This window comes from Dasypus novemcinctus, chromosome 3 (genome assembly GCF_030445035.2).
Source record: "Dasypus novemcinctus isolate mDasNov1 chromosome 3, mDasNov1.1.hap2, whole genome shotgun sequence".
NCBI classification, from domain to species: domain Eukaryota; kingdom Metazoa; phylum Chordata; class Mammalia; order Cingulata; family Dasypodidae; genus Dasypus; species Dasypus novemcinctus.
In genome coordinates, this window is record NC_080675.1 from 27,010,369 (window position 1) to 27,029,608 (window position 19,240).

General features: G+C 35.3%; 1 protein-coding gene across 1 annotated transcript in view; it reads left to right on the plus strand.

Annotated features, from left to right (window-relative positions):
- SEL1L (SEL1L adaptor subunit of SYVN1 ubiquitin ligase) overlaps nt 1-19,240 on the plus strand; it is an 82,855-nt gene that overhangs the window by 49,746 nt on the left and 13,869 nt on the right. The window contains exons 11-19 of the mRNA XM_058292790.2: nt 135-191; nt 1,048-1,116; nt 2,907-2,984; nt 8,980-9,042; nt 11,761-11,848; nt 12,117-12,265; nt 12,976-13,141; nt 13,698-13,772; nt 14,497-14,669. Coding sequence (XP_058148773.1) covers nt 135-191; nt 1,048-1,116; nt 2,907-2,984; nt 8,980-9,042; nt 11,761-11,848; nt 12,117-12,265; nt 12,976-13,141; nt 13,698-13,772; nt 14,497-14,669 — 918 coding nt within the window. The remainder of the gene's footprint in view (nt 1-134; nt 192-1,047; nt 1,117-2,906; nt 2,985-8,979; nt 9,043-11,760; nt 11,849-12,116; nt 12,266-12,975; nt 13,142-13,697; nt 13,773-14,496; nt 14,670-19,240) is intronic.

A 19,240-nucleotide genomic window follows, 5' to 3' on the forward strand; every position in this document is an offset into this window, starting at 1 on the left:
TTTGATTAGAGTAATATTTTCAAGCGTTAAGGCTAAATCTTTAATTTATTGAGCCACAGACAAGAACGTGTGTATGATCAAGTACTTTCCTGTTGGTCTAATTTTAATTGCATGCCAGATTTGTTAACTTTCAGGTTGGTCTGGGACAACTGCATCTCCATGGAGGGCGTGGAGTGGAACAAAACCATCAGGTAACTTTCGTGCTCCTAGGGTTTCACATTTCATGTTGTAGCAAGAAATGATGCCCCAGATGTATTTCTTGCTAAGGCAATGCCAATATCGTTTGTGTTATACACCCAACAAGTGACCTTTCAAAATCTAACTAAATCCTGAGTAAACTGAAGAATAAAAATGGAAATATATCTCATAGCGGTAGGAAAGATTTTATTCTAAAACCCTAATTCTCAGTATTGCCAAAATAATAAACACACAAGATCTTGATTTCTGTGTATGATACAAGTATGGCTGAAAACTCCTATTGGAAAGTTATTTTTGAGCACTAAGGAAAATTCTGTTGTACAGTATGTGTATTTATACTGATGCCAGTGTGTTTAAGTGTGTGGATTTAAATAAAATAATCTTTCTCTAATATGAAAAGGAAGATTTATTCCTTTAGATAACTTTGAAAATATGTCCATGCCTTATAAAAGACTAGTTTCTCCTTTTCTCCCTGGTTACTGGTAGAGAGAGAGAAGAGAAGTTGAGCTGCTGGTAGATGTTTTTTAATCAGTCAGATGCTCACATTCCCTGTAAATATCAGAAGTTTTCTTGGCTCTTAAGTTTAGGAAACAAAAGAAATTTTTTTGCACCTGTAACTATGAAATGACTTAATGATAAATGGTACTTTGATGCACCTATCTGATGAAATAAAACTTCTGGGTTGCACTAATGTCTATTTTGAAATATTGATAACTGGGTGATGTTCTTTTTAAAGCCACCACTACACTATAACACCATTTTGTAAATGTTCCCTCAACAATTATTATGGTTAAAAGCCAAGGAGATTCTATTAAAAACTAATTATTTTCATAAATTCTTTTCTCACAGAGAGCATTTGACTACTTCAACTTAGCAGCAAATGCTGGTAATTCACATGCTATGGCCTTCTTGGGAAAGGTACTGTACATCCTGTGAATGTATTATGCAATAGTGAGAGAAATTTGTGTAGTTAACATAAATTGTATTTAGACTGTACAACTTACCAGAAATAAATTTTAAAATTTCCAATGCAAAAGTATTATATTTTGTCTTAAGATAAACATTATTCTGAGCCATTTTTGTAGGCATTATAAATGTAGCATAGCATTTGCCCATCAGTATGTTAATTCTTTGTTGAAATTATCATGATCTGAGCTCCTACTTGTTTTTATTTTATGACATAATGAGTATTTCAGTTTCTTTGACGGCTCAAGCAAATACCATGAAATAGGTTAGGTTAAACAATGGGAATTTATTCACTCATAGTTTTGAAGTTAGGAAAATGTCCACACCAAGGCATCATTAAGGTGTTGCTTTCTCCCTAAAGACTGTGGTGATCTGGGGCTGGCTGCTGGCAAATCTTCGTCTTTAGCATGATACACGGCAAGGAAGATGGTGGCCTCTGCCTTCTCTTGTGGATTCTGTTGATGTTCAATTTCTGGCTGCTTCCTCTGTGACTTTCTCTCCATCTGTCTTTCATTCCACTTCTAGAGGACTCCATTAATAGGATTAAAACCCATCTTGATTGAGGTGGGCCGCACTTTAACTGAAGAACTCATAAAAAGGTCCTACTTACAGTGGGTTCACACCTACAGGAATGGATTAGATTTAAGAACCTGTTTTGCTAAGTCTCTTATAATTGCCTGTTTCCTTCCATGCAGTATAGAAGCAGTCAGTGTTTGTTGAAATTTATGGGCAGACCTTTTAATTGCCTTAAAACGTTCACCATCATCCACTGCTCAATCCATTTCTTTTCTTGAGCAAGGGAACATTTAAGTCCAGAGAGTTCATGAATAGATTCCATATGTCATGGCACAATTTGAAAACCTCCTTTATCATTATTTCAAAATTTAATACAGTGTTAACCAGTGAGTATTTTCATGCCTAACTAAATCCTAAGGTATGAGGAGGTTCAGATAGGATATATCTCAAAGATTTATACAAATAGGAAAATCTAATCAGTTTTTACCACATGTATACAATTAGAAATTGGGACCTGGCAACTTTACATTTAAACCTTCCAATCTAAATATTAAAGCATAGGAATTGCTCTTGCGTCATCTATTTTTATTAAACATTTGAGCCCTTTTGGTTCTTGCTCTGAATTATCACTTATTGCTATTTCAAAAAAAGATTTCATTTATAATTTCCTTAATATGTACATGGATAAAAACAGTATTGGTCCAGTATTGGTCCATTCTGTTTTCCTTTTTCTTGGCCCTTTCTCATGTTCCGTACCTGTACGCGAAGTGTCCAGTATGTGAAACTTTAAATAACCTTTTAGTTACTTTTTTTTTCTGAACTTGAGACCCAGTCTTTATCTTATCTTGGGGAAAGGAGAATAGACATTTCTAACAACTCCCTTTTCCTTGCTTAATCATTAATCCAAGCAATATTTTAAACCCTGGGATAAAGAGTAAAAAAAAGAAAATCTTGGGGTTAAGATTTCTTCCCCTGACTCTGACATATGAATTGGCTTTATGTGTGCATGTTTCTGTATTCATAAGTTTGATATGACCTAGAATAGAAAATAATATAAAAATGTTTGTTTTTAAGAATCTTTCATTCTAAACTATCCTGTGGGGAATTCTAAACTTTGTTGAAAGATTCCATGAGATCTAACAAAAATCAGAATGAGATGAGGTGGGAGAAAATTGCAAGTGGGTAGAGGGTTACAGATCTTAATGAAATTGGGGTCTATTTTTCAGATGTATTCAGAAGGAAGTGATATTGTGCCACAGAGTAATGAGACAGCGCTTCACTACTTTAAGAAAGCTGCAGACATGGTAAAGACGTTATGACTCAGTGTAATGAAATATGTACTGTATTGATATGATAATATGTATATTATATATAGTTATTGTTTATAAGCAGCTCCTCCCAGAACTTATTGAAAGTGCTTATGTAAATGTAATGTATGTGAATGAATTGACTAGGAAAAAATCTTCCAGTAAGAAGCTATTTTTTAGGGATCAGATTGTTGAATAGTAAATCTCTGTTTAAATTTCATTAAGAAGTTTCTTTTTTATATTTTTGTACTTTTTTTTTTTATTAGAGAAGTTGTGCATTTATAGAACAATCGTACACAAAATACAGGATTCCCATATGCCACTCTGTTATTAGCACCTTACATTGGTTTGGAATGTTTGCGACAATAGATGAGAGCACATTTTTATAACTGTGCTATTAACCACAGTCCATGGTTTAACTTAGTATTTGGGTAGTATAGTTCCATGGATTTTTTTTTTTTAAGTTTTATTCTGTTACCATATATACAATCTAACATTTCCCCTTTTAATCACATTCATATGTATTCAATGTATACAGTGCTGTTAATTTCTAGATTGTCACTCTATGAGTTTTTGTCTTCTAATTGTTTCAAAGCTGTGAGATCATACAATATTTGTCCTTTGTGTCTGGTTTATTTCACTCAACCAGTTATCTCCAAGATTCATCCATGTTGTCACATGTATCAGGACTTCACTCCTTTTCATGGCTATATAATATTTCATCATATGTATATATCATATTTATCCATTCATCAGTTGGACACTTGGATTGCTCCCATATTTTGGCAATTGTGAATAATGCCACTATGAACATCAGTGGGAAAATACCTGTTCGAGTCCTTGCCTTCGATTCTTTTGGGTTTATCCCTAGTGGTGGGCTTGCTGGGTCATGTGGTAGTTCTATAGACATAGCTTTCTGAGGAAATGCCAAACTGTCTCCCACAGTAGCTGCACCTTTTTACATGCCCACCAGTAATGAATAAGTGTTCCTATTTCTCTGTATCCTCTTCAACACTTATTTCCCATTTTTTAAATAACAGCCATTCTAATGGATGTGAAATGGTAAATTGTGGCTTTGATTTGCATTTCCCTAATACCTCATGATGTTGATGTTGAACATCTTTTCATATGCTTTTTGGCCATTTGTATATCTTCTTTGGAGAAGTATCTATTCCAGTCTTTTGCCCATTTTTAATTGGATTGTTTCTCTTTTTGTTATTGAGAGATTTCTTTATGCCTCTTGGATAGCAAGCCTTTATTAGATATGTGGATTCCAAATATTTTCTCCCATTGTGTTTGTTGTTTTACTTTTGTGATAAAGTCCTTTGAGGTGCAAAAGTTTATAATTTCGATGAGGTCCCATTTATCTATTTTTTTTTTCTTTTGTTGCTGTGCTTTGGTTGTAAAGTCTAAGAAACTATTGCATAACAATATGTCCTGAAGATGCTTCCCTATATTTTCTTCTAAGAGTGTTATAATTCTGATTCTTATACTTAGGTCTTTGATCCATCTTTTAGTTGAATTTTGTATATGGTGTGACTTCATTCTTTTGCTTATGGACATCCAGTTTTCCCAGCACCATTTGTTGAAGAGACTGTTCTTTCCCAATTGAGTGGTCTTTACTATCTTGTCAGGAATCAATTGGTTATAAATGTGAGGGTTGATTTCTGAGCTCTCAGTTCAGTTCAGTTGGTCTGTTTGTCCTTGTGCCAGTACCATGCTGTTTTGATTACTGTAGCTTTGTAATACATTTGAAGACTACGAAGTGTGAGTCCTCCAACTTCATTCTTCTATTTCAAGATGACTTTAGCTATCAGGGCCCCTTACCTTTCCATATAAATTTGATGATTGGCTTTTCCATTTCTGCAAAGAAGGTTATTATTGGAATTTTGATCAGGATTGCATTGAATTTATAAATTGCTTTGGGTAGGATTGACATTCTAACAATTTAGTCAGAATCCATGAACATGGGATCGCTTTCCATTTGTTTAGGTTTTCTTTATTTCTTTCAGCAATGTTTTATAGTTTTCCATTTACAAGTCCTTTACATCTTTGGTTAGATTTATTCCTAGATATTGTTTTTTTCCTATTGTAAATGGAATATTTTTCTTGATTTCTTCTTCTCCTTGTTCATTGTTTGTGTATATAAACACTACTTACTTTGGGGTGTTGGTCTTGTACCCTGCCACTTTGCTGAAATCATTGCTTAGGTCTAGGAGCTTTATTGTGGATTTTTCATAATTTCCTGTATATAGGATCATATCATCTGCCAATACAGAAAGTTTTACTTCTTCCTTTCCAATTTGAATACCTTTTATTTCTTTTTCTTGCCTAATTGCTCTGGCAAGAACTTCCAGTACAATGTTGAGTAAGAGTGGTGACAGTGGACATCCTTGTCTGTGTTCCTGATCTTAAAGGGAAAGCTTACAGTCTTTCACCATTAAGGTAGAATGTTGGGAAATGGACTTGGCCCAATGGATAGGGCGTCCACCTACCACATGGGAGGTCCGCGGTTCAAACCTCGGGCCTTCTTGACCCATATGGAACTGGCCCATGCATAGTGCTGATGTGTACAAGGAGTGCTGTGCCACGCAGGGGTGTCCCCAGTGTAGGGGAGCATCATGTGCAAGGAGTGCGCCCCATAAGGAGAGCCGCTCAGCATGAAAGCAAGTGCAGCCTGCCCAAGAATGGCGCCGCACACACAGAGAGCTGACACAGCAAAATGATGCAACAAAAAGAAACACAGATTACTGGTGCCACTGATAAAGATAGAAGCGGTCACAAAAGGACACACAGTGAATGGACGCAGAGAGCAGACAACTTGGGGGTGGGGGGAGAAATAAATAAATAAATCCTTTTTTTTAAACCCTATTTTTTAAAAAATGGAATGTTAATTAACTCCAGTCTTTTCATATATGCCCTCTTTAATGTTGAAGAAGTTTCCTTCTTTTCCTAGTGTTCTAAGTGTTTTATCAAAAAGGATGTTGGATTTTGTCAAATGCCCATTCTGCATCAATTGAGATGGTCATTTTTCCTTCAATTTGTTAATGTGGTGTATAACATTGATTTTCTTATGTTGGACCACCCTTGCATACCAGGGATAAATCCCGCTTGATCAGGGGGTATAAATCTTTTAATATGCTGTTGAATTTGGTTAGTTAGTATTTTGATGAGGATTTTTACATCTGTATTCATAAGAGATACTGGTCTGTGGTTTTCTTATAGTATTTTTATCCAGGTATGGTATGAAGGTGATGTTGGTCTTGTAGAATAAATTGTTCCCTCCTCTTTACTTTTTGGAAAAGTTGGAGCAAAATTGGAATTCAGTGTTCTTGTAAGGTTTGGTAATATTTCCCTGTGAAGCCATCTTCTTCAACCTACTGTCTGTTTGCCTCCATTGTTTCTGATGAGAAATCGGCATTCAATGTAATTGGGATTTCGTTGTATATAACTTGTTTTGGGTTTTTTTTTTTGTAGCTTTTAGAACTCTCTCCTTGTCCATTGCATTTGATAGTGTAATCAGTGTATAATGGGGAGTGTATTTCTTCATGTTTGACCTGTTTGGTGTTCACTGGGCTTCTTGGATGTGCATATTCACATCTTTTGCTAAGATTGGGAAGATTTTTGTCATTATTTCTTTGAATATTCCTTCTGTCCCTTGCTCTTTCTTTTCTTTTTTAGGAGTCTCATGATGCATACATTGGTATTCTTAATGGTGTACCAGGGGTGTATTTGGGTATTTTCATGTTTAATCATTATTTTCCTTTCTGTACCTCAGCCTAACTCATTTCAAGTGTCTTGTCTTCAAGTTCACTGATTCTTCTTCTGTCAGCTTCAGTCTGCTCTTGAAACAACCCTGGAAATTTTTCACTTCCATTATTATGGTCTTCAGCTCCAGTACTTCTGTTTGGGTCCTTTTTATATTTTCTATCTCTTTATTAATATTCTCATATTGCTCATTCATTGTATTACTAATAGCCCTTAGTTCTTTCTCTGTATTTTCCTTCATCTCCTTCAACATTTTTAAGATTTTTTTAAAGTCTTTGTTGTATGTCCACATTCTTGTCTTCTTCATTAGTGTTTTCTGGGTTTTTATTCTCTTCCTTCCATCATTTACAGTTTCTTTGTCTTGTACTCTTTTGCTGCACACTGTATAGTTTAATTTTTTAAAACGTTAACTCTAGGATTTATTTCCTGAGATCTCTGTTTCTTGATTTTGTAACCAGCAGGTAAAAACAGAGATTTTCTTGAGGTTCAGCCCTCTTTTCAGGAAGGTCTGACCAAGGCAAATGCAGTATGCAGGATTTTCTCTATCTTTCTGGTCCTCTGTCTTGTCAGTTGTTTTGGAGTTGCCCTGTTTACAGCAGTTTGGTTTTCCCACTCTTACCCACGAGACAGACCTCCCTCTCCTGGGAGTTTGAAGCCAGTAAGCCTTTGCCCCAGCTTGTCTGCCCCTATTGTTTCTTACAGTCCTTTCGTTGTCTTAAGCTGCTTTTGCCTAAAGGCAATATTATGGGAGAAGGGTATGCTGAGACGACTTTTCCAAGTCAGTCTTTCTCAGTCAAAACATGTCCAGGGATTCACAGTGAGCAAGGACCAGCCCCAGAGTGCTCTGGGGAGGGGATTAGGAAGGGCACCATAGCTTCTGTGACAGCTCCACAAAGCTGAGCTTTCCTGGCCTGCCCAACAAATGCAGCCCTTCAACTAACTGTGTCCCGCATCGCTGAGGAAGTGCAGTGTCCTTAAGTCTTTACTGCCACTCTTCCTCTTAGGGATAGGTTGAAACAATGACTGCCCTCAGAGCCAGGCCCCCAGCAATCCAAAGTCATTAATCAAAAGCCTTTATCAGTGAATAGCTGTGCCCACTGTGATCGTAGAGGATTTTTATGTCCTTTCTGTCACCAGTGAGCAAGGCAGAGGCTGGACCCTGCAACTACCTGCTGCAAGAATAGGGAATAGATACTGGTAGCCACCATGCAGTGAGAGCAATTTACTGTTCTTTACCACAAGTTATTCGCCTCTCCCTCCTGCTCTTCCCTGGATGCTATATAGTAGTCTTCTGACCGGCAGATTTTCAAAATAGTTGTTTCAGTTCCTGCCTGTTTAATAGTTCTGGTGGAAGGAATGAGTCCTGGAACTCCTTACTCTGCCCTCTTCCCACACTCTTCCCTATTGAGAGGTTTCTTGATCAGGGAGATAATTGATTTTCATAGTAGAATTGTGAGTTATATAATCTACTCCTATTTGTATTGCAACTTGAGGTTTAAAGGCTTATAAAATTAGGTACTTTTAAAAATCTGAATGCACAATTTATACTTTCTTTAGCCCTTAGTATACTTTAGAAGATTATGTATGAATGATTAAGATCCTCAGTGCCTACAGTGTGTACACTTATCTCTTTGCCAGCTACTTCCCCTAAGGAGCATTGTACCATTTTTTTAAAGACGTGTTCAGATCTGTCTGAGTTTAGGCATATTCTAGATTTTTCTCTTTTATTTCTCAAAACAGTGATTATCTTTGCTCTACAATACTCCAGTAAACGTTAGTATATCTTTGCCATCTGATAGCAATTTTGTTGTAATTACATTACTTGTTGGCTATCCGTGGCATCTTGCTTTTTTACTGAGGTAGAGAGTTACTAATGAAAATCTCCAACAACAAGAAAAATGTGACTTATCTAATTGAAAGAGAAAGGTAAAATAGTCTTATATTTTGTGTTAGAAATCATGATACAAATAAGGTAAATCACCAAAACTTAATTTTAAATTTGAATTTACTGTTCTTTTCAGTTGAATTTATGAAAGCCTCCTATGTATGTAAACATCAGTATTATGTTTAGTCTGATGGGAAGGAGGAGGCTTTGTTTTGAATTGCAAAGTACTAAGACATGTTTTTAATATGCTTATAAATGATTTATTTTGCAGTCATTTATTCTTACCTACGATTTTAATGACTCCTTTTTGCTCTTTTGTCTGATTTCTCTGGTTTGTAGGGCAACCCAGTTGGACAGAGTGGGCTTGGAATGGCTTACCTCTATGGAAGAGGAGTTCAAGTTGTAAGTGTTCAATCTGACATTCTGACTTTAATAAGCAGTTAGCTGATGAGTTAGAAAGATAGTCCTTAAGTATCCTTGAGTCAGCCCAGGTGAGGCCATTTCATTGTAGCCAAAATGGAACCTTTTCCTATTAACTCTGAATTTAGTTCTTTACCACCCTACACCCCACCCCTGCCGCCTAGGAGGGTTCAGTCTCTGGCATCTACTTCTGAAGATGTGAAGCTGGACCTCTTCTTCCATCTTTGTTCTTTACTGTGTTCTACACTTGCCATCTCTTTAGAATTTAAACAATCTCCCTTGCTACTTCTTCATTCAAGACTAAGAAAGTACATAAATGTCTCCCATTTAGGAGAAAGAAAGCTTTCTGTTCTACCCTTTGCCCCTTCTAGCTACCTTCTTTCCTCTCTCCAGCCCTTCATTATAAAGCCAAATTCATCTAAAAAATGAACTACATTAGCTGCTACTACTCTTAGCTCTTAGCAGTGAGGGTTCTGTCTTGTATAACTTACTTGTGTATATCAACATATCCTACATGTCAACTTCAGTTGACATTTTTTGGTTCTACGTCTCTTGGACTCTCTCTTTCCTGGGGTTCTGGCTGCAGACTCTCTTGGCTTTTCTTAGCCATTCCTTCTCATCTTTCTGTGGGTCTCCTCACTTTGGCTGCCCCTGAATTCTCATTACTGCCCTCTTTATCTTCTCTATATGATGTCTCCAAGCAATATGATCTTTAAGTTGGTTCTGAAACTAAGAGCAAGATTCTGGCCTACGGGTATTCCCCAGCACACACAAAGAGACATAATGTGATCTCATTTTCGTTCTTTCTGGTTGTTTTAGATACTAAAATTCAGTAGTAATTTTTAACTTTTCTCTGTGGGCGCATATGTTTGATATCTAATAATTATATAGTACTTGATAAACTACACCGGTAAGGAACTAACAATGAATAAATAAATTTTTTTATTTAATATTAGTTAAATTGAGACTTAAAAAGGAGTGGTTGCGTCACCCAGTGTCCAAAGTGTAGGAATCATTTCCTGGAGAGCTGATGAGGTCATGAAGCATGCAGTGGTGACTTGTAGAGGAACCTGTCTTTGAAGCTATTCCTGAAGTGACAGCAGGGAAAATCCAGGCAGCCCCAGGAACTGAAATCCAGGCATGGATATGGAGTCTGCAGAAGAAATGGGTTCATTATGGCAGATGACCTAAGTGATTTCCTGTATAAAAAATTACCAAGTGTCAAAGGGTTCCATGCTATTGTTGTATCAGGTAGAAATAAATTATCTTTTATTAAAGTTACCATTGATACTGCCCCAGAGCATGCTTTAAGACTGGTTTCTTATCTACTTTTGCCCTTGCAACAGACCAAGGGAGCAAACTTGGACTTTAGAAAAAACAAAAGTATTGTCTGTTGCTATAACACCTATCAGGTGGTTCAATTTAATCACTTGCCTTTCGTAGTGAGTTTCATAGCCAGCAGTAATGCCAGCATAGGACTAATTGGACTAATTGTCAGCCTAGAAAAGGAACTTCCTTCATTGTTTGAAGAATTGAGACAAGTTGTGGAAGTATCTTAATCTGACAGTGGATTTGAAATGTACTTTGTCTTCATTATGCCAGATACAGTATCAATCCAGTAATCTGTAGACCACAATATTATACTTGTATCCATGTATTCTAGAAAGGGCCCCTTTTCTACCTTTATTAAGAAAGGGCCTATAGATATTACTTCTGGATAGATTGTTATGTTTCCTTGTTTAGGTTCTTTTCTTAGAAGATCTGGGGACACTACCAAAATGGTTAGGTCTATCTCAGCTCCCATGGACTAAGTTCAGTCACCAAGTACACTAAGTTTCTCTTCAGTGGATCACAATCAACATGGTATCTTCATCCACTTGATCCATTAAGTGATCCCTATTGTGTAAATACTCCCAGACCTTCAGAGTAAAGTAGACCCTTTTATTGTGAATTACGAGGACATATTTTTCTTCATATTAAGTTTTATTTATTTGCATCGAATGTGAAGAAGGTAAGATGGCTTAGCAAAAGGAATAAAGCCAGTACAATCACTAAGTTTCCTATGTATATACTAATATAGATGAATATCATTAATTATTTGATTCTTCTTAGAGAGTGCTGCTTTTTACCTAAAATGCAGATTATTAGCTGATGGGTTTTCCCCCACTTTGCTATCTATAATTAGTCAGTGTTTTAATATTTGTGTTTTCTTTATAAAATTTAGATGTGATTTGTTATTGAACTCTGTTTCCAATATTGGTATGTTTGTAAACATGATAATACAATGACTTTTTACATACATGAGTATACTGAAAAGTATTTTTAAGAGTATAATTTGAGCACTAACAAAAAACAAAAAGAAAAAAAAGAAAAAAAGTAGTAGTTGGTTAGGAGTAAAACAATGACTTTCTTTCTTTCTTAATTCCTGGCTTGGTGTCCTGCTGATACTGTTTGTGTTTCTCAGAGCTAACACACAAATTATGTCACAAAAAACTCTATTTGCTTTTCTTCACAGTCTTTAATACTAATTCCCCTCATGATCATCTGTGTATCATAAAAAATAAGAAGGTAATCCTTCTAGTGTCTCTTGGAGGGTGTTTCATAAGTATGCTTTGTTAATTCCTTTTAATGAATGAATATCTAAACTTATGTGTATATCAGCTTTTGAGCTTTCTGGTCATGTGGCCTCTTTTTCAACAGAATTATGATCTGGCATTGAAGTATTTCCAGAAAGCTGCTGAACAAGGCTGGGTAGATGGGCAACTACAGCTTGGCTCTATGTACTATAGTAAGTAACATTGGAATTAATGATAAAGTAAGATCTAAATTACTTGATTTTCCACAAGATGGCACTATGATATGGAAATGAGAACCATTCAATTCTGACCAATTCCTCTTCTCCCAATTGATTTGTACATCTTGGTTTTCATTGTAAGTTATTATTAATCAGGTTCACATATTTCTTAAATAAGAACTCTTGACCTTCATTTATAGTTTTGTTCCTCATATATAAAGCTTAAGACTAGTACTGACCTTTCATGTGGTTTTTCTTACAGATGGCATTGGAGTCAAAAGAGATTATAAACAGGCCTTGAAATATTTTAATTTGGCTTCTCAGGGAGGCCATATCTTGGCTTTCTATAACTTAGCACAGATGCATGCCAGTGGCACAGGTGTGATGCGATCATGTCACACTGCAGTGGAGGTAAGGTCTTCTCTACCAACTTATAAAGGAAATTAATTTGCCCAGTAGGAAACGCTACCCTTTTAATTCTGGTTTTCTTTGCATAATTTCTTCTGGAAGAGAAATAGACTCAGCCTACTGGCATTGATATACATAGGGAAGATTCTGAGGGTCTGTGTTTACAATGTACTCATTTATTTAGTTTGTCTCTCCCTATTAGAATCACCATTTATAAGGGTAAATATTAGTGTCTACAATATCTCTGGCACCTGGAACAAAATGATGCACATGCATATACATTATAAAGGGAAATGTTAATATTTCCTAGTCTAAAAATTTCCTCTCAAATTGCTCTTTAGTGTACTTAGAAGAGTTTCTAAACTCCTCTGTGCTTTAGTTTCCTCACTTATAAAATGGGGTTATTAATAGGACTTACCTCATAGGGCTATTGTGAGGATTAAAAATGAGTTAATATACGTATATCACTAGAATAGTGCCTGCTTGGCACAGAGTGAACAGTATATAATGGTTTGCTCTTATTTTATGAACCTGTTGTTTTCTAAAGACTAAGTAAAAGCTTCAAACATCTCAAACCTTTGTGTAGATTTAATACAGCTGCCAAAGATTCAAAGAGCAAGCTTAAGAATCACATATAGCCAAAGTGCAAACATTATTTTCTAATATAGATTTCCACTTCTTATTTTTCATTTTATTTCTTTCCCCACTCACAGCTGTTTAAGAATGTATGTGAACGAGGCCGCTGGTCTGAGAGGCTTATGACTGCCTATAACAGCTATAAAGATGGCGACTACAATGCTGCAGTGATCCAGTACCTCCTGCTGGCTGAACAAGGCTATGAGGTGGCACAGAGCAATGCGGCTTTCATTCTTGATCAGAGTAAGGTTGAGCTGAGTCTTGCTTTAGATTTGGATTACAAGGGTTCACATCAGATTAATCTGTTGAAAAGAAGGACCACAAAGAAACCTTCCTTATGTTTGCAAATGCAAGGTTTTCCACTTTTATTTTACCTCAGATCTCTAAGCCATCAAAGTTAGTGTTATAGAATTGACAATAGGAATAGACTTGACACTTACCGTAACATTACCTGCTTTCAATAAATACATTTTTAAGAATACAGAGGACAAGAAAACATTGGGGATTTTTTTTCAGCAATATGTCTATCCTTAAGAAGTAGTTTGTTAATTAGTTTCATTGCTGGTTCTGTGGATAAAACATGTTTCAGAAATTATGCTGTCCTGAATCCAGGGATTTCTTTGAACTCAGTATTCTGTTACTCATTTAATTTTAATACTTGTTTAATGTAATACTTGTTTTATTCTAATTCGTGTTTAAATTGTGCTCCATTTATCCACCCTAGTTGACAAATGAAGCCTAAAAGTCTAGTGCATTACTGTAAATGTTGTCTGACTTGTATTTCCTTTCTTTACTGTAGGAGAAGCAACCATTGTAGGAGAGAATGAAACTTATCCCAGAGCTCTGCTGCACTGGAACAGGGCTGCCTCTCAAGGTGAGGGTTTAATTCTAGGATAAGAGTTTCATCTGGGGACCTCTCTGAATTGTTTTTTTTTAATCTCCCTATGAAGAATAAACAATGCCATTCATTACCTTGAAATTAAACAGGGGTAGTAACTATTGCTTAATATGTTTGTGCCATGATTGGTACTTATTGAAATAGAAGTTCTGTTCCAGGGTTCTATATTGAATTACAAAGTCTTTGTATTGGACATTTATAGTCACACTGTGGTTTGCTCTTTGGTTTTTAGTTTGAGGTTAATACGGTATAAAATGGATCTGGAGTAGAGCATATAATAAAATATCAGCCTAAAACTCAAAAGAACTCTAACTTTTCCCTAATCTTTTTCTTTCAAATATTTCTCACACATACCCCTATCAGCATTAATATCTACCTGTCTTTTCTCCAGCCTGCACAGTGGTCAAACCGAACTGTTGTAAAAATATGAAAGGCATGATGGAAGTAGAAAATGATCATTTGAAGAGTATTTTGAATGAAATAGGGAGTACTACTGACATTTTACCTCTCCCTAACTACTACAAAGGCTTCTGCAGAAAAGCTACACTTCTGCTTTAAATTTTTACTGAATTTATAGCACAGCTGAGGGATTTGCTATAAAGTTCTTTGTTTTATGTAAGCATGTTGGCAGGAGGAGAAATAACCTTTTGGTATCATTTAAACACTTTATTGGCAGTTTTGTATTTAACTTTCTTTTAAGGTTATACTGTGGCTAGAATTAAGCTTGGAGACTACCATTTCTATGGATTCGGCACTGATGTAGATTATGAAACTGCATTTATTCATTATCGTCTAGCATCTGAGCAACAACACAGTGCGCAAGCTATGTTTAATCTGGGATATATGCATGAGAAAGGACTAGGCATTAAACAGGTGAGTTTGGCTTCAAAACAGATTTTTTAATAATAGACTTGTGATTTGGGGGGAAGCAGCTGCATTTTTTTAATACAAAGCAGGCTTTCTTTGGAACACATTCAGATTTTAAGCCATAACATTATAAGATGGTTTTGTAATTTTTCAGAAGACTGCCATTGCATCTTGCTCATCTTGCTGTCCACGCATATATTAATATCCATACTGTTATATTTAGGATATCGAGCTAAAGCAAACTCATGAAAATGGAAATGCAGTACTGCTCCAATTAATAACGTCCTCTTTGAGAAACTCTCTATACATCTTAAGCCAAATGCTATTTCTAAATCATTTTGAGAATGAATTATAAGCTACTGAAACTTATTTCTGATACTTACACCTTCCTAAAAGAAGTCTTAACATTTTCTAGACCCATGGTCTTAAATTTTTGCCTGTGTGCCCTCAGAAGAATTTTGCAACACTATGCACACCCTTCACATTTTAAGTTGACACTTAAATTTTCCATCATAACTTTCAAAGAGTCTAAATTCTAGCATATTTAAATTTCAACATTTAAAAAGAATAAATGATTAAATTTCTTTAAAATATATCCAGTGGCATCTAAGTAACAAAATAATTTGATTCTGACCATTCTTATTTAAAAAAAAAAAACACGAGCAAATTCTTTATCATTTTTAAGAAGTTGTAGGTTTACAGAAAAATCGTGCAGAAAATACTTCTCATACACCCACTGATATTTTTAACTTGTTGAATTAGTGTGTTACTTTTGTTACTGTTGATAAAAGAATATTATAATTGTACTATTAACTATAGTCCATTGTTTGCATTAGGGCTCACTGTTTGAACAGCCCTATGGTGTGTGTTCTTTATAAATTTTTATTTTAGTAACTTATCAATTTCCCCTTTTAACCACATTCAGATTATATATTTCAGATAATTAAATTCACAATGTTGTGCAACTACCACAGCCATCCATTTCCAAAACTTTTCCATCACCCCAAACAGGAATTTTGTGCTAATGAAACATTAACTCCCCATTCCCTACTCCCACCTTGCCCCTGTTAACCTGTATTCCAGTTTCTACTCTATGAATTTGCATATTCTTTTTCATAACAGTGAGATCATACAATATTTGTCCTTTAGTGTCTGGTTTATCTCACTTAAAATGTTGTCTTCAAAGTTCATCCAGTCTGTCACATGTGTTAAAACTTCATTCCTTTTCACAACTGAGTATTATTCCATTGTATGTATATTCCACATTTTGTTTATCTACTTATCAGCTCATAGATAATTGGGTTGCTTCTGTCTTTTGGCAATTTTGAATAATGCCACTATGAGCATGAGTATACAAATAACTATTTGAGTCTCTACTTTAAGTTTTTTTGTATATATACCTAGAAGTGGTATTGCTGGATCATATATCCTGAAGAATTGTCAAACTGTCATAGCAGCTGTATTGTTTTAAATTGCCACTTGCAATGAATGTTGGTTTCTTCACATTCTCTGTAACACTTATTTTCCATTTTTTAAACTATAGCCATTCTGGTGGTTGTGAAGTGTAACATCATTGTGGTTTTGGTAAGCATTTTCCTAATGGCTGATGATGTTAAGCATCTCTTAATTTGCTTTTTGACCATTTCTATATCTTCTTTGGAGAAATCTCTATTCAAGTCTTCTGCCTATTTTTTAATTGAGTTGCTTGTCTTTTTGTTGAGTTGAAGGATTTCTTTCCATGTTCTGGGTATTATAAACCTTTTTAGATACGTGGTTTCCAAATATTTTCTCCCATTCTATAGGTTGTCTTTTTATTTTCATGATAAGGTCCTTTGATAAAAAATGTTTTTCATTTTGATGAGGTCTTTAGCTATATATCAATTTTATTTCTTTTTTTGCTCATGCTTTTGGTGTAAAGTTCATTGCCTAATACCAGGTCCAGCAGATGCTTCCATACATTTTCTTCTAGGAGTTTAATAGTCCTGGTTCTTCTGTTTAGCTCCAATACATTTTGAGTTGGTTTTTGTTTATGGTGTGAGGTAGAGCTCCATCTTCATTCTTTTGCATTTAAACATCCAGTTTTCCCAGCACTATTTTTTGAAGACTATTCTTTCCCAATTGGGAGGACTTGGTAATCTTGTCAAAAATCAATTGATCATTGATGTATGTGTGGGTCTATTTCTGAACTCTCAATTCAATGCCATTACTCTTTATATATGTCCTTATGCCAGTACCATGCCGTTTGTGGCTTTGTAATATGCTTGAAGATCAGGAAGAGTGAGTGCTCTTTTCAGTTTTGGTTATTCAGGACCCTGTATGCTTCCATATATATTTCATGATTGACTTTTTCATTTCTGCAAAGAAGGCTTTTGCAGTTTTTTGATTGAGGTTGTGTTGAATCTATAAATCACTTTGGGTAGAGTTAACATCTTGACAGTATTTAGTCTTCTAATCCATGAGCATGGAATGTCCTTCAGTTTATTTATTCTTTGATTTCTTTTAGCCATGTTTTGTAGTTTTCCATGTATAAGTCCCTTATATCCACAGGTGTATTTATCCTAGATGGGTTTTTTTTAGTTGCTATTGTAAATGGAATTTTCTTCTTAATTTCCTCTTCAGATTGTTCATTATGGTATATAGAATCACTATATGTTTTTGCATGTTTATCTTAGACCCCATCACTTTGCTTAATTCATTTATTAGATCTAGTAAGTTTGTAGTGAATCTACAAGTGATCCAGTAAGTTTCTATGTGTATAGAGTCATGTTGTCTGCAAATAGGAAAAGTTTTGTTTCTTCCTTTTCAATTCAGATGTTTTTAAATCCTTTTTCTTGTCTAATTGCTCTGGCTAGAACATCCAGTACAATGTCGAATAACTTGACAGTGGGCATCCTTGTCCTGTTCCTTATCTTAGAAGGAAAGCTTTCAGTCTTCACTGCTGAATATGGTATTAGCTGTGGGTTTTTCATATATGCTCCTTATCACATTGAGGAAGTTTCCTTCTATTCCTAATCTTCTAAGTATTTCTATCAATAAGGGGTGCTGGGTTTGACATGCCTTTTTTGCATCAATTAAGGTGATCATGTGGGTTTTTTTCCTTTTTTCTGTTAATGTGGCATCACATTAATTGGTTTTCTTACGTTGGACCATCTTTGCATGCCTGGAATAAATACCACTAAATCTTGGTCTACAATTCTTTTACTGTGCTATTGGATTTGGTTTGTTAGTATTTTATTGAAGATTTTTTTCCCTGTGTTCATAAATGATATTGGTCCGTGTGGTGGTTTGGATCTGTATGTACCCCACAATATCATGTTCTTAAAGCTAATCCATTTCTGTGGGTGTGATCCCATTGCAAATACAATCTTTTGATAAGGCTACTTTAGTTAAGATGTGACCCACCACATTCAGGATGGGGCTTAATCCTCTTATTGGAGTTCTTTATAAGAGAATACAATTGAGACAGATAGAGAAAGCCACAGAAGCAAGAAACTGAAAGCAATGAAACCTGGAAAAGGAGGGAATGAGCAACATACTGCCATGTGCCTTGCCATATGACAGAGGACCCAAGCATCAGTGGCAGTCAATTTTAGGGAAGAAAGCATTGTCTTAATAATGCCTTGATTTGGACATTTTCATGGCCTCAAAACGGGAAGCTCATAAGCTAATAAATTTCCATATTAAAACCAACTCATTTTATGGTATCTGCTTTCAGCAGCCTAGCAAACTGAAACAGTCAGTAATTTTCTTTTCTTTTATCTTTACTTGGCTTTGGTATTAGGGTGATGTTGGCCTCATAGAATGAGTTAGGGAGTATTCCCTCTTAATTTTTTTGGAGAGATTGAACAAGATTGGTGTTTATTCTTCATGGAATGTTTGATAAAATATACCAATGAAGCCATGAAACCGTCTGGTCTGGGCTTTTCTTTTTTAGAAAGTTTTGATTACTGATTCAGTCTCTTTACTAGTTATTGGTTTTGTTGGGATCTATTTTTTCTTGAGTCAGTGTAGTTTGTGTGTTTCAAGGAATGTGTTCCTTTCATCTAGGTTTTCTAATTTGTTGGCATATGATTGTTATTATTTCTGTGGAGTCTAGTAATGTCCCCCCTTTCATTTCTTTTTTCTTTTTCAGCCTACTTAAGGGCTTGTTGATTTTTATTTTGTTCAAAGAACCAACTTTTAGATTTGATTCTCACTATTGTTTTTTATTCTCAATTTATTTACAGTCTCACCTTTGTTATTTCCTTCTTTCTACTTGATTTGAGTATAGTGTACTCTTATTTATCAGATTCTCAAGCTGTAAAGTTAGGTCTCTGGTGGGAGATCTTTCTTCCTTTTTTAATGTAATCATTTAGAGCTATAAATTTCCCTCTCAGTCCTGCCTTTCCTGCATCCCATAGGTTTTGATGTGTTATGTTTTCATTTTCATTTGCCTCAAGATAGTTTCTCATTCTCTTGTGATTTCTTCTTTGACCCATTGGTTAGTTAAAAGAATGTTTAATTTCTACACATTTGTACATTTTCCAATTTTCACTCTTTTATTTTTAGCTTCTTTCCTTTATGGTTGAGAAGGTGCA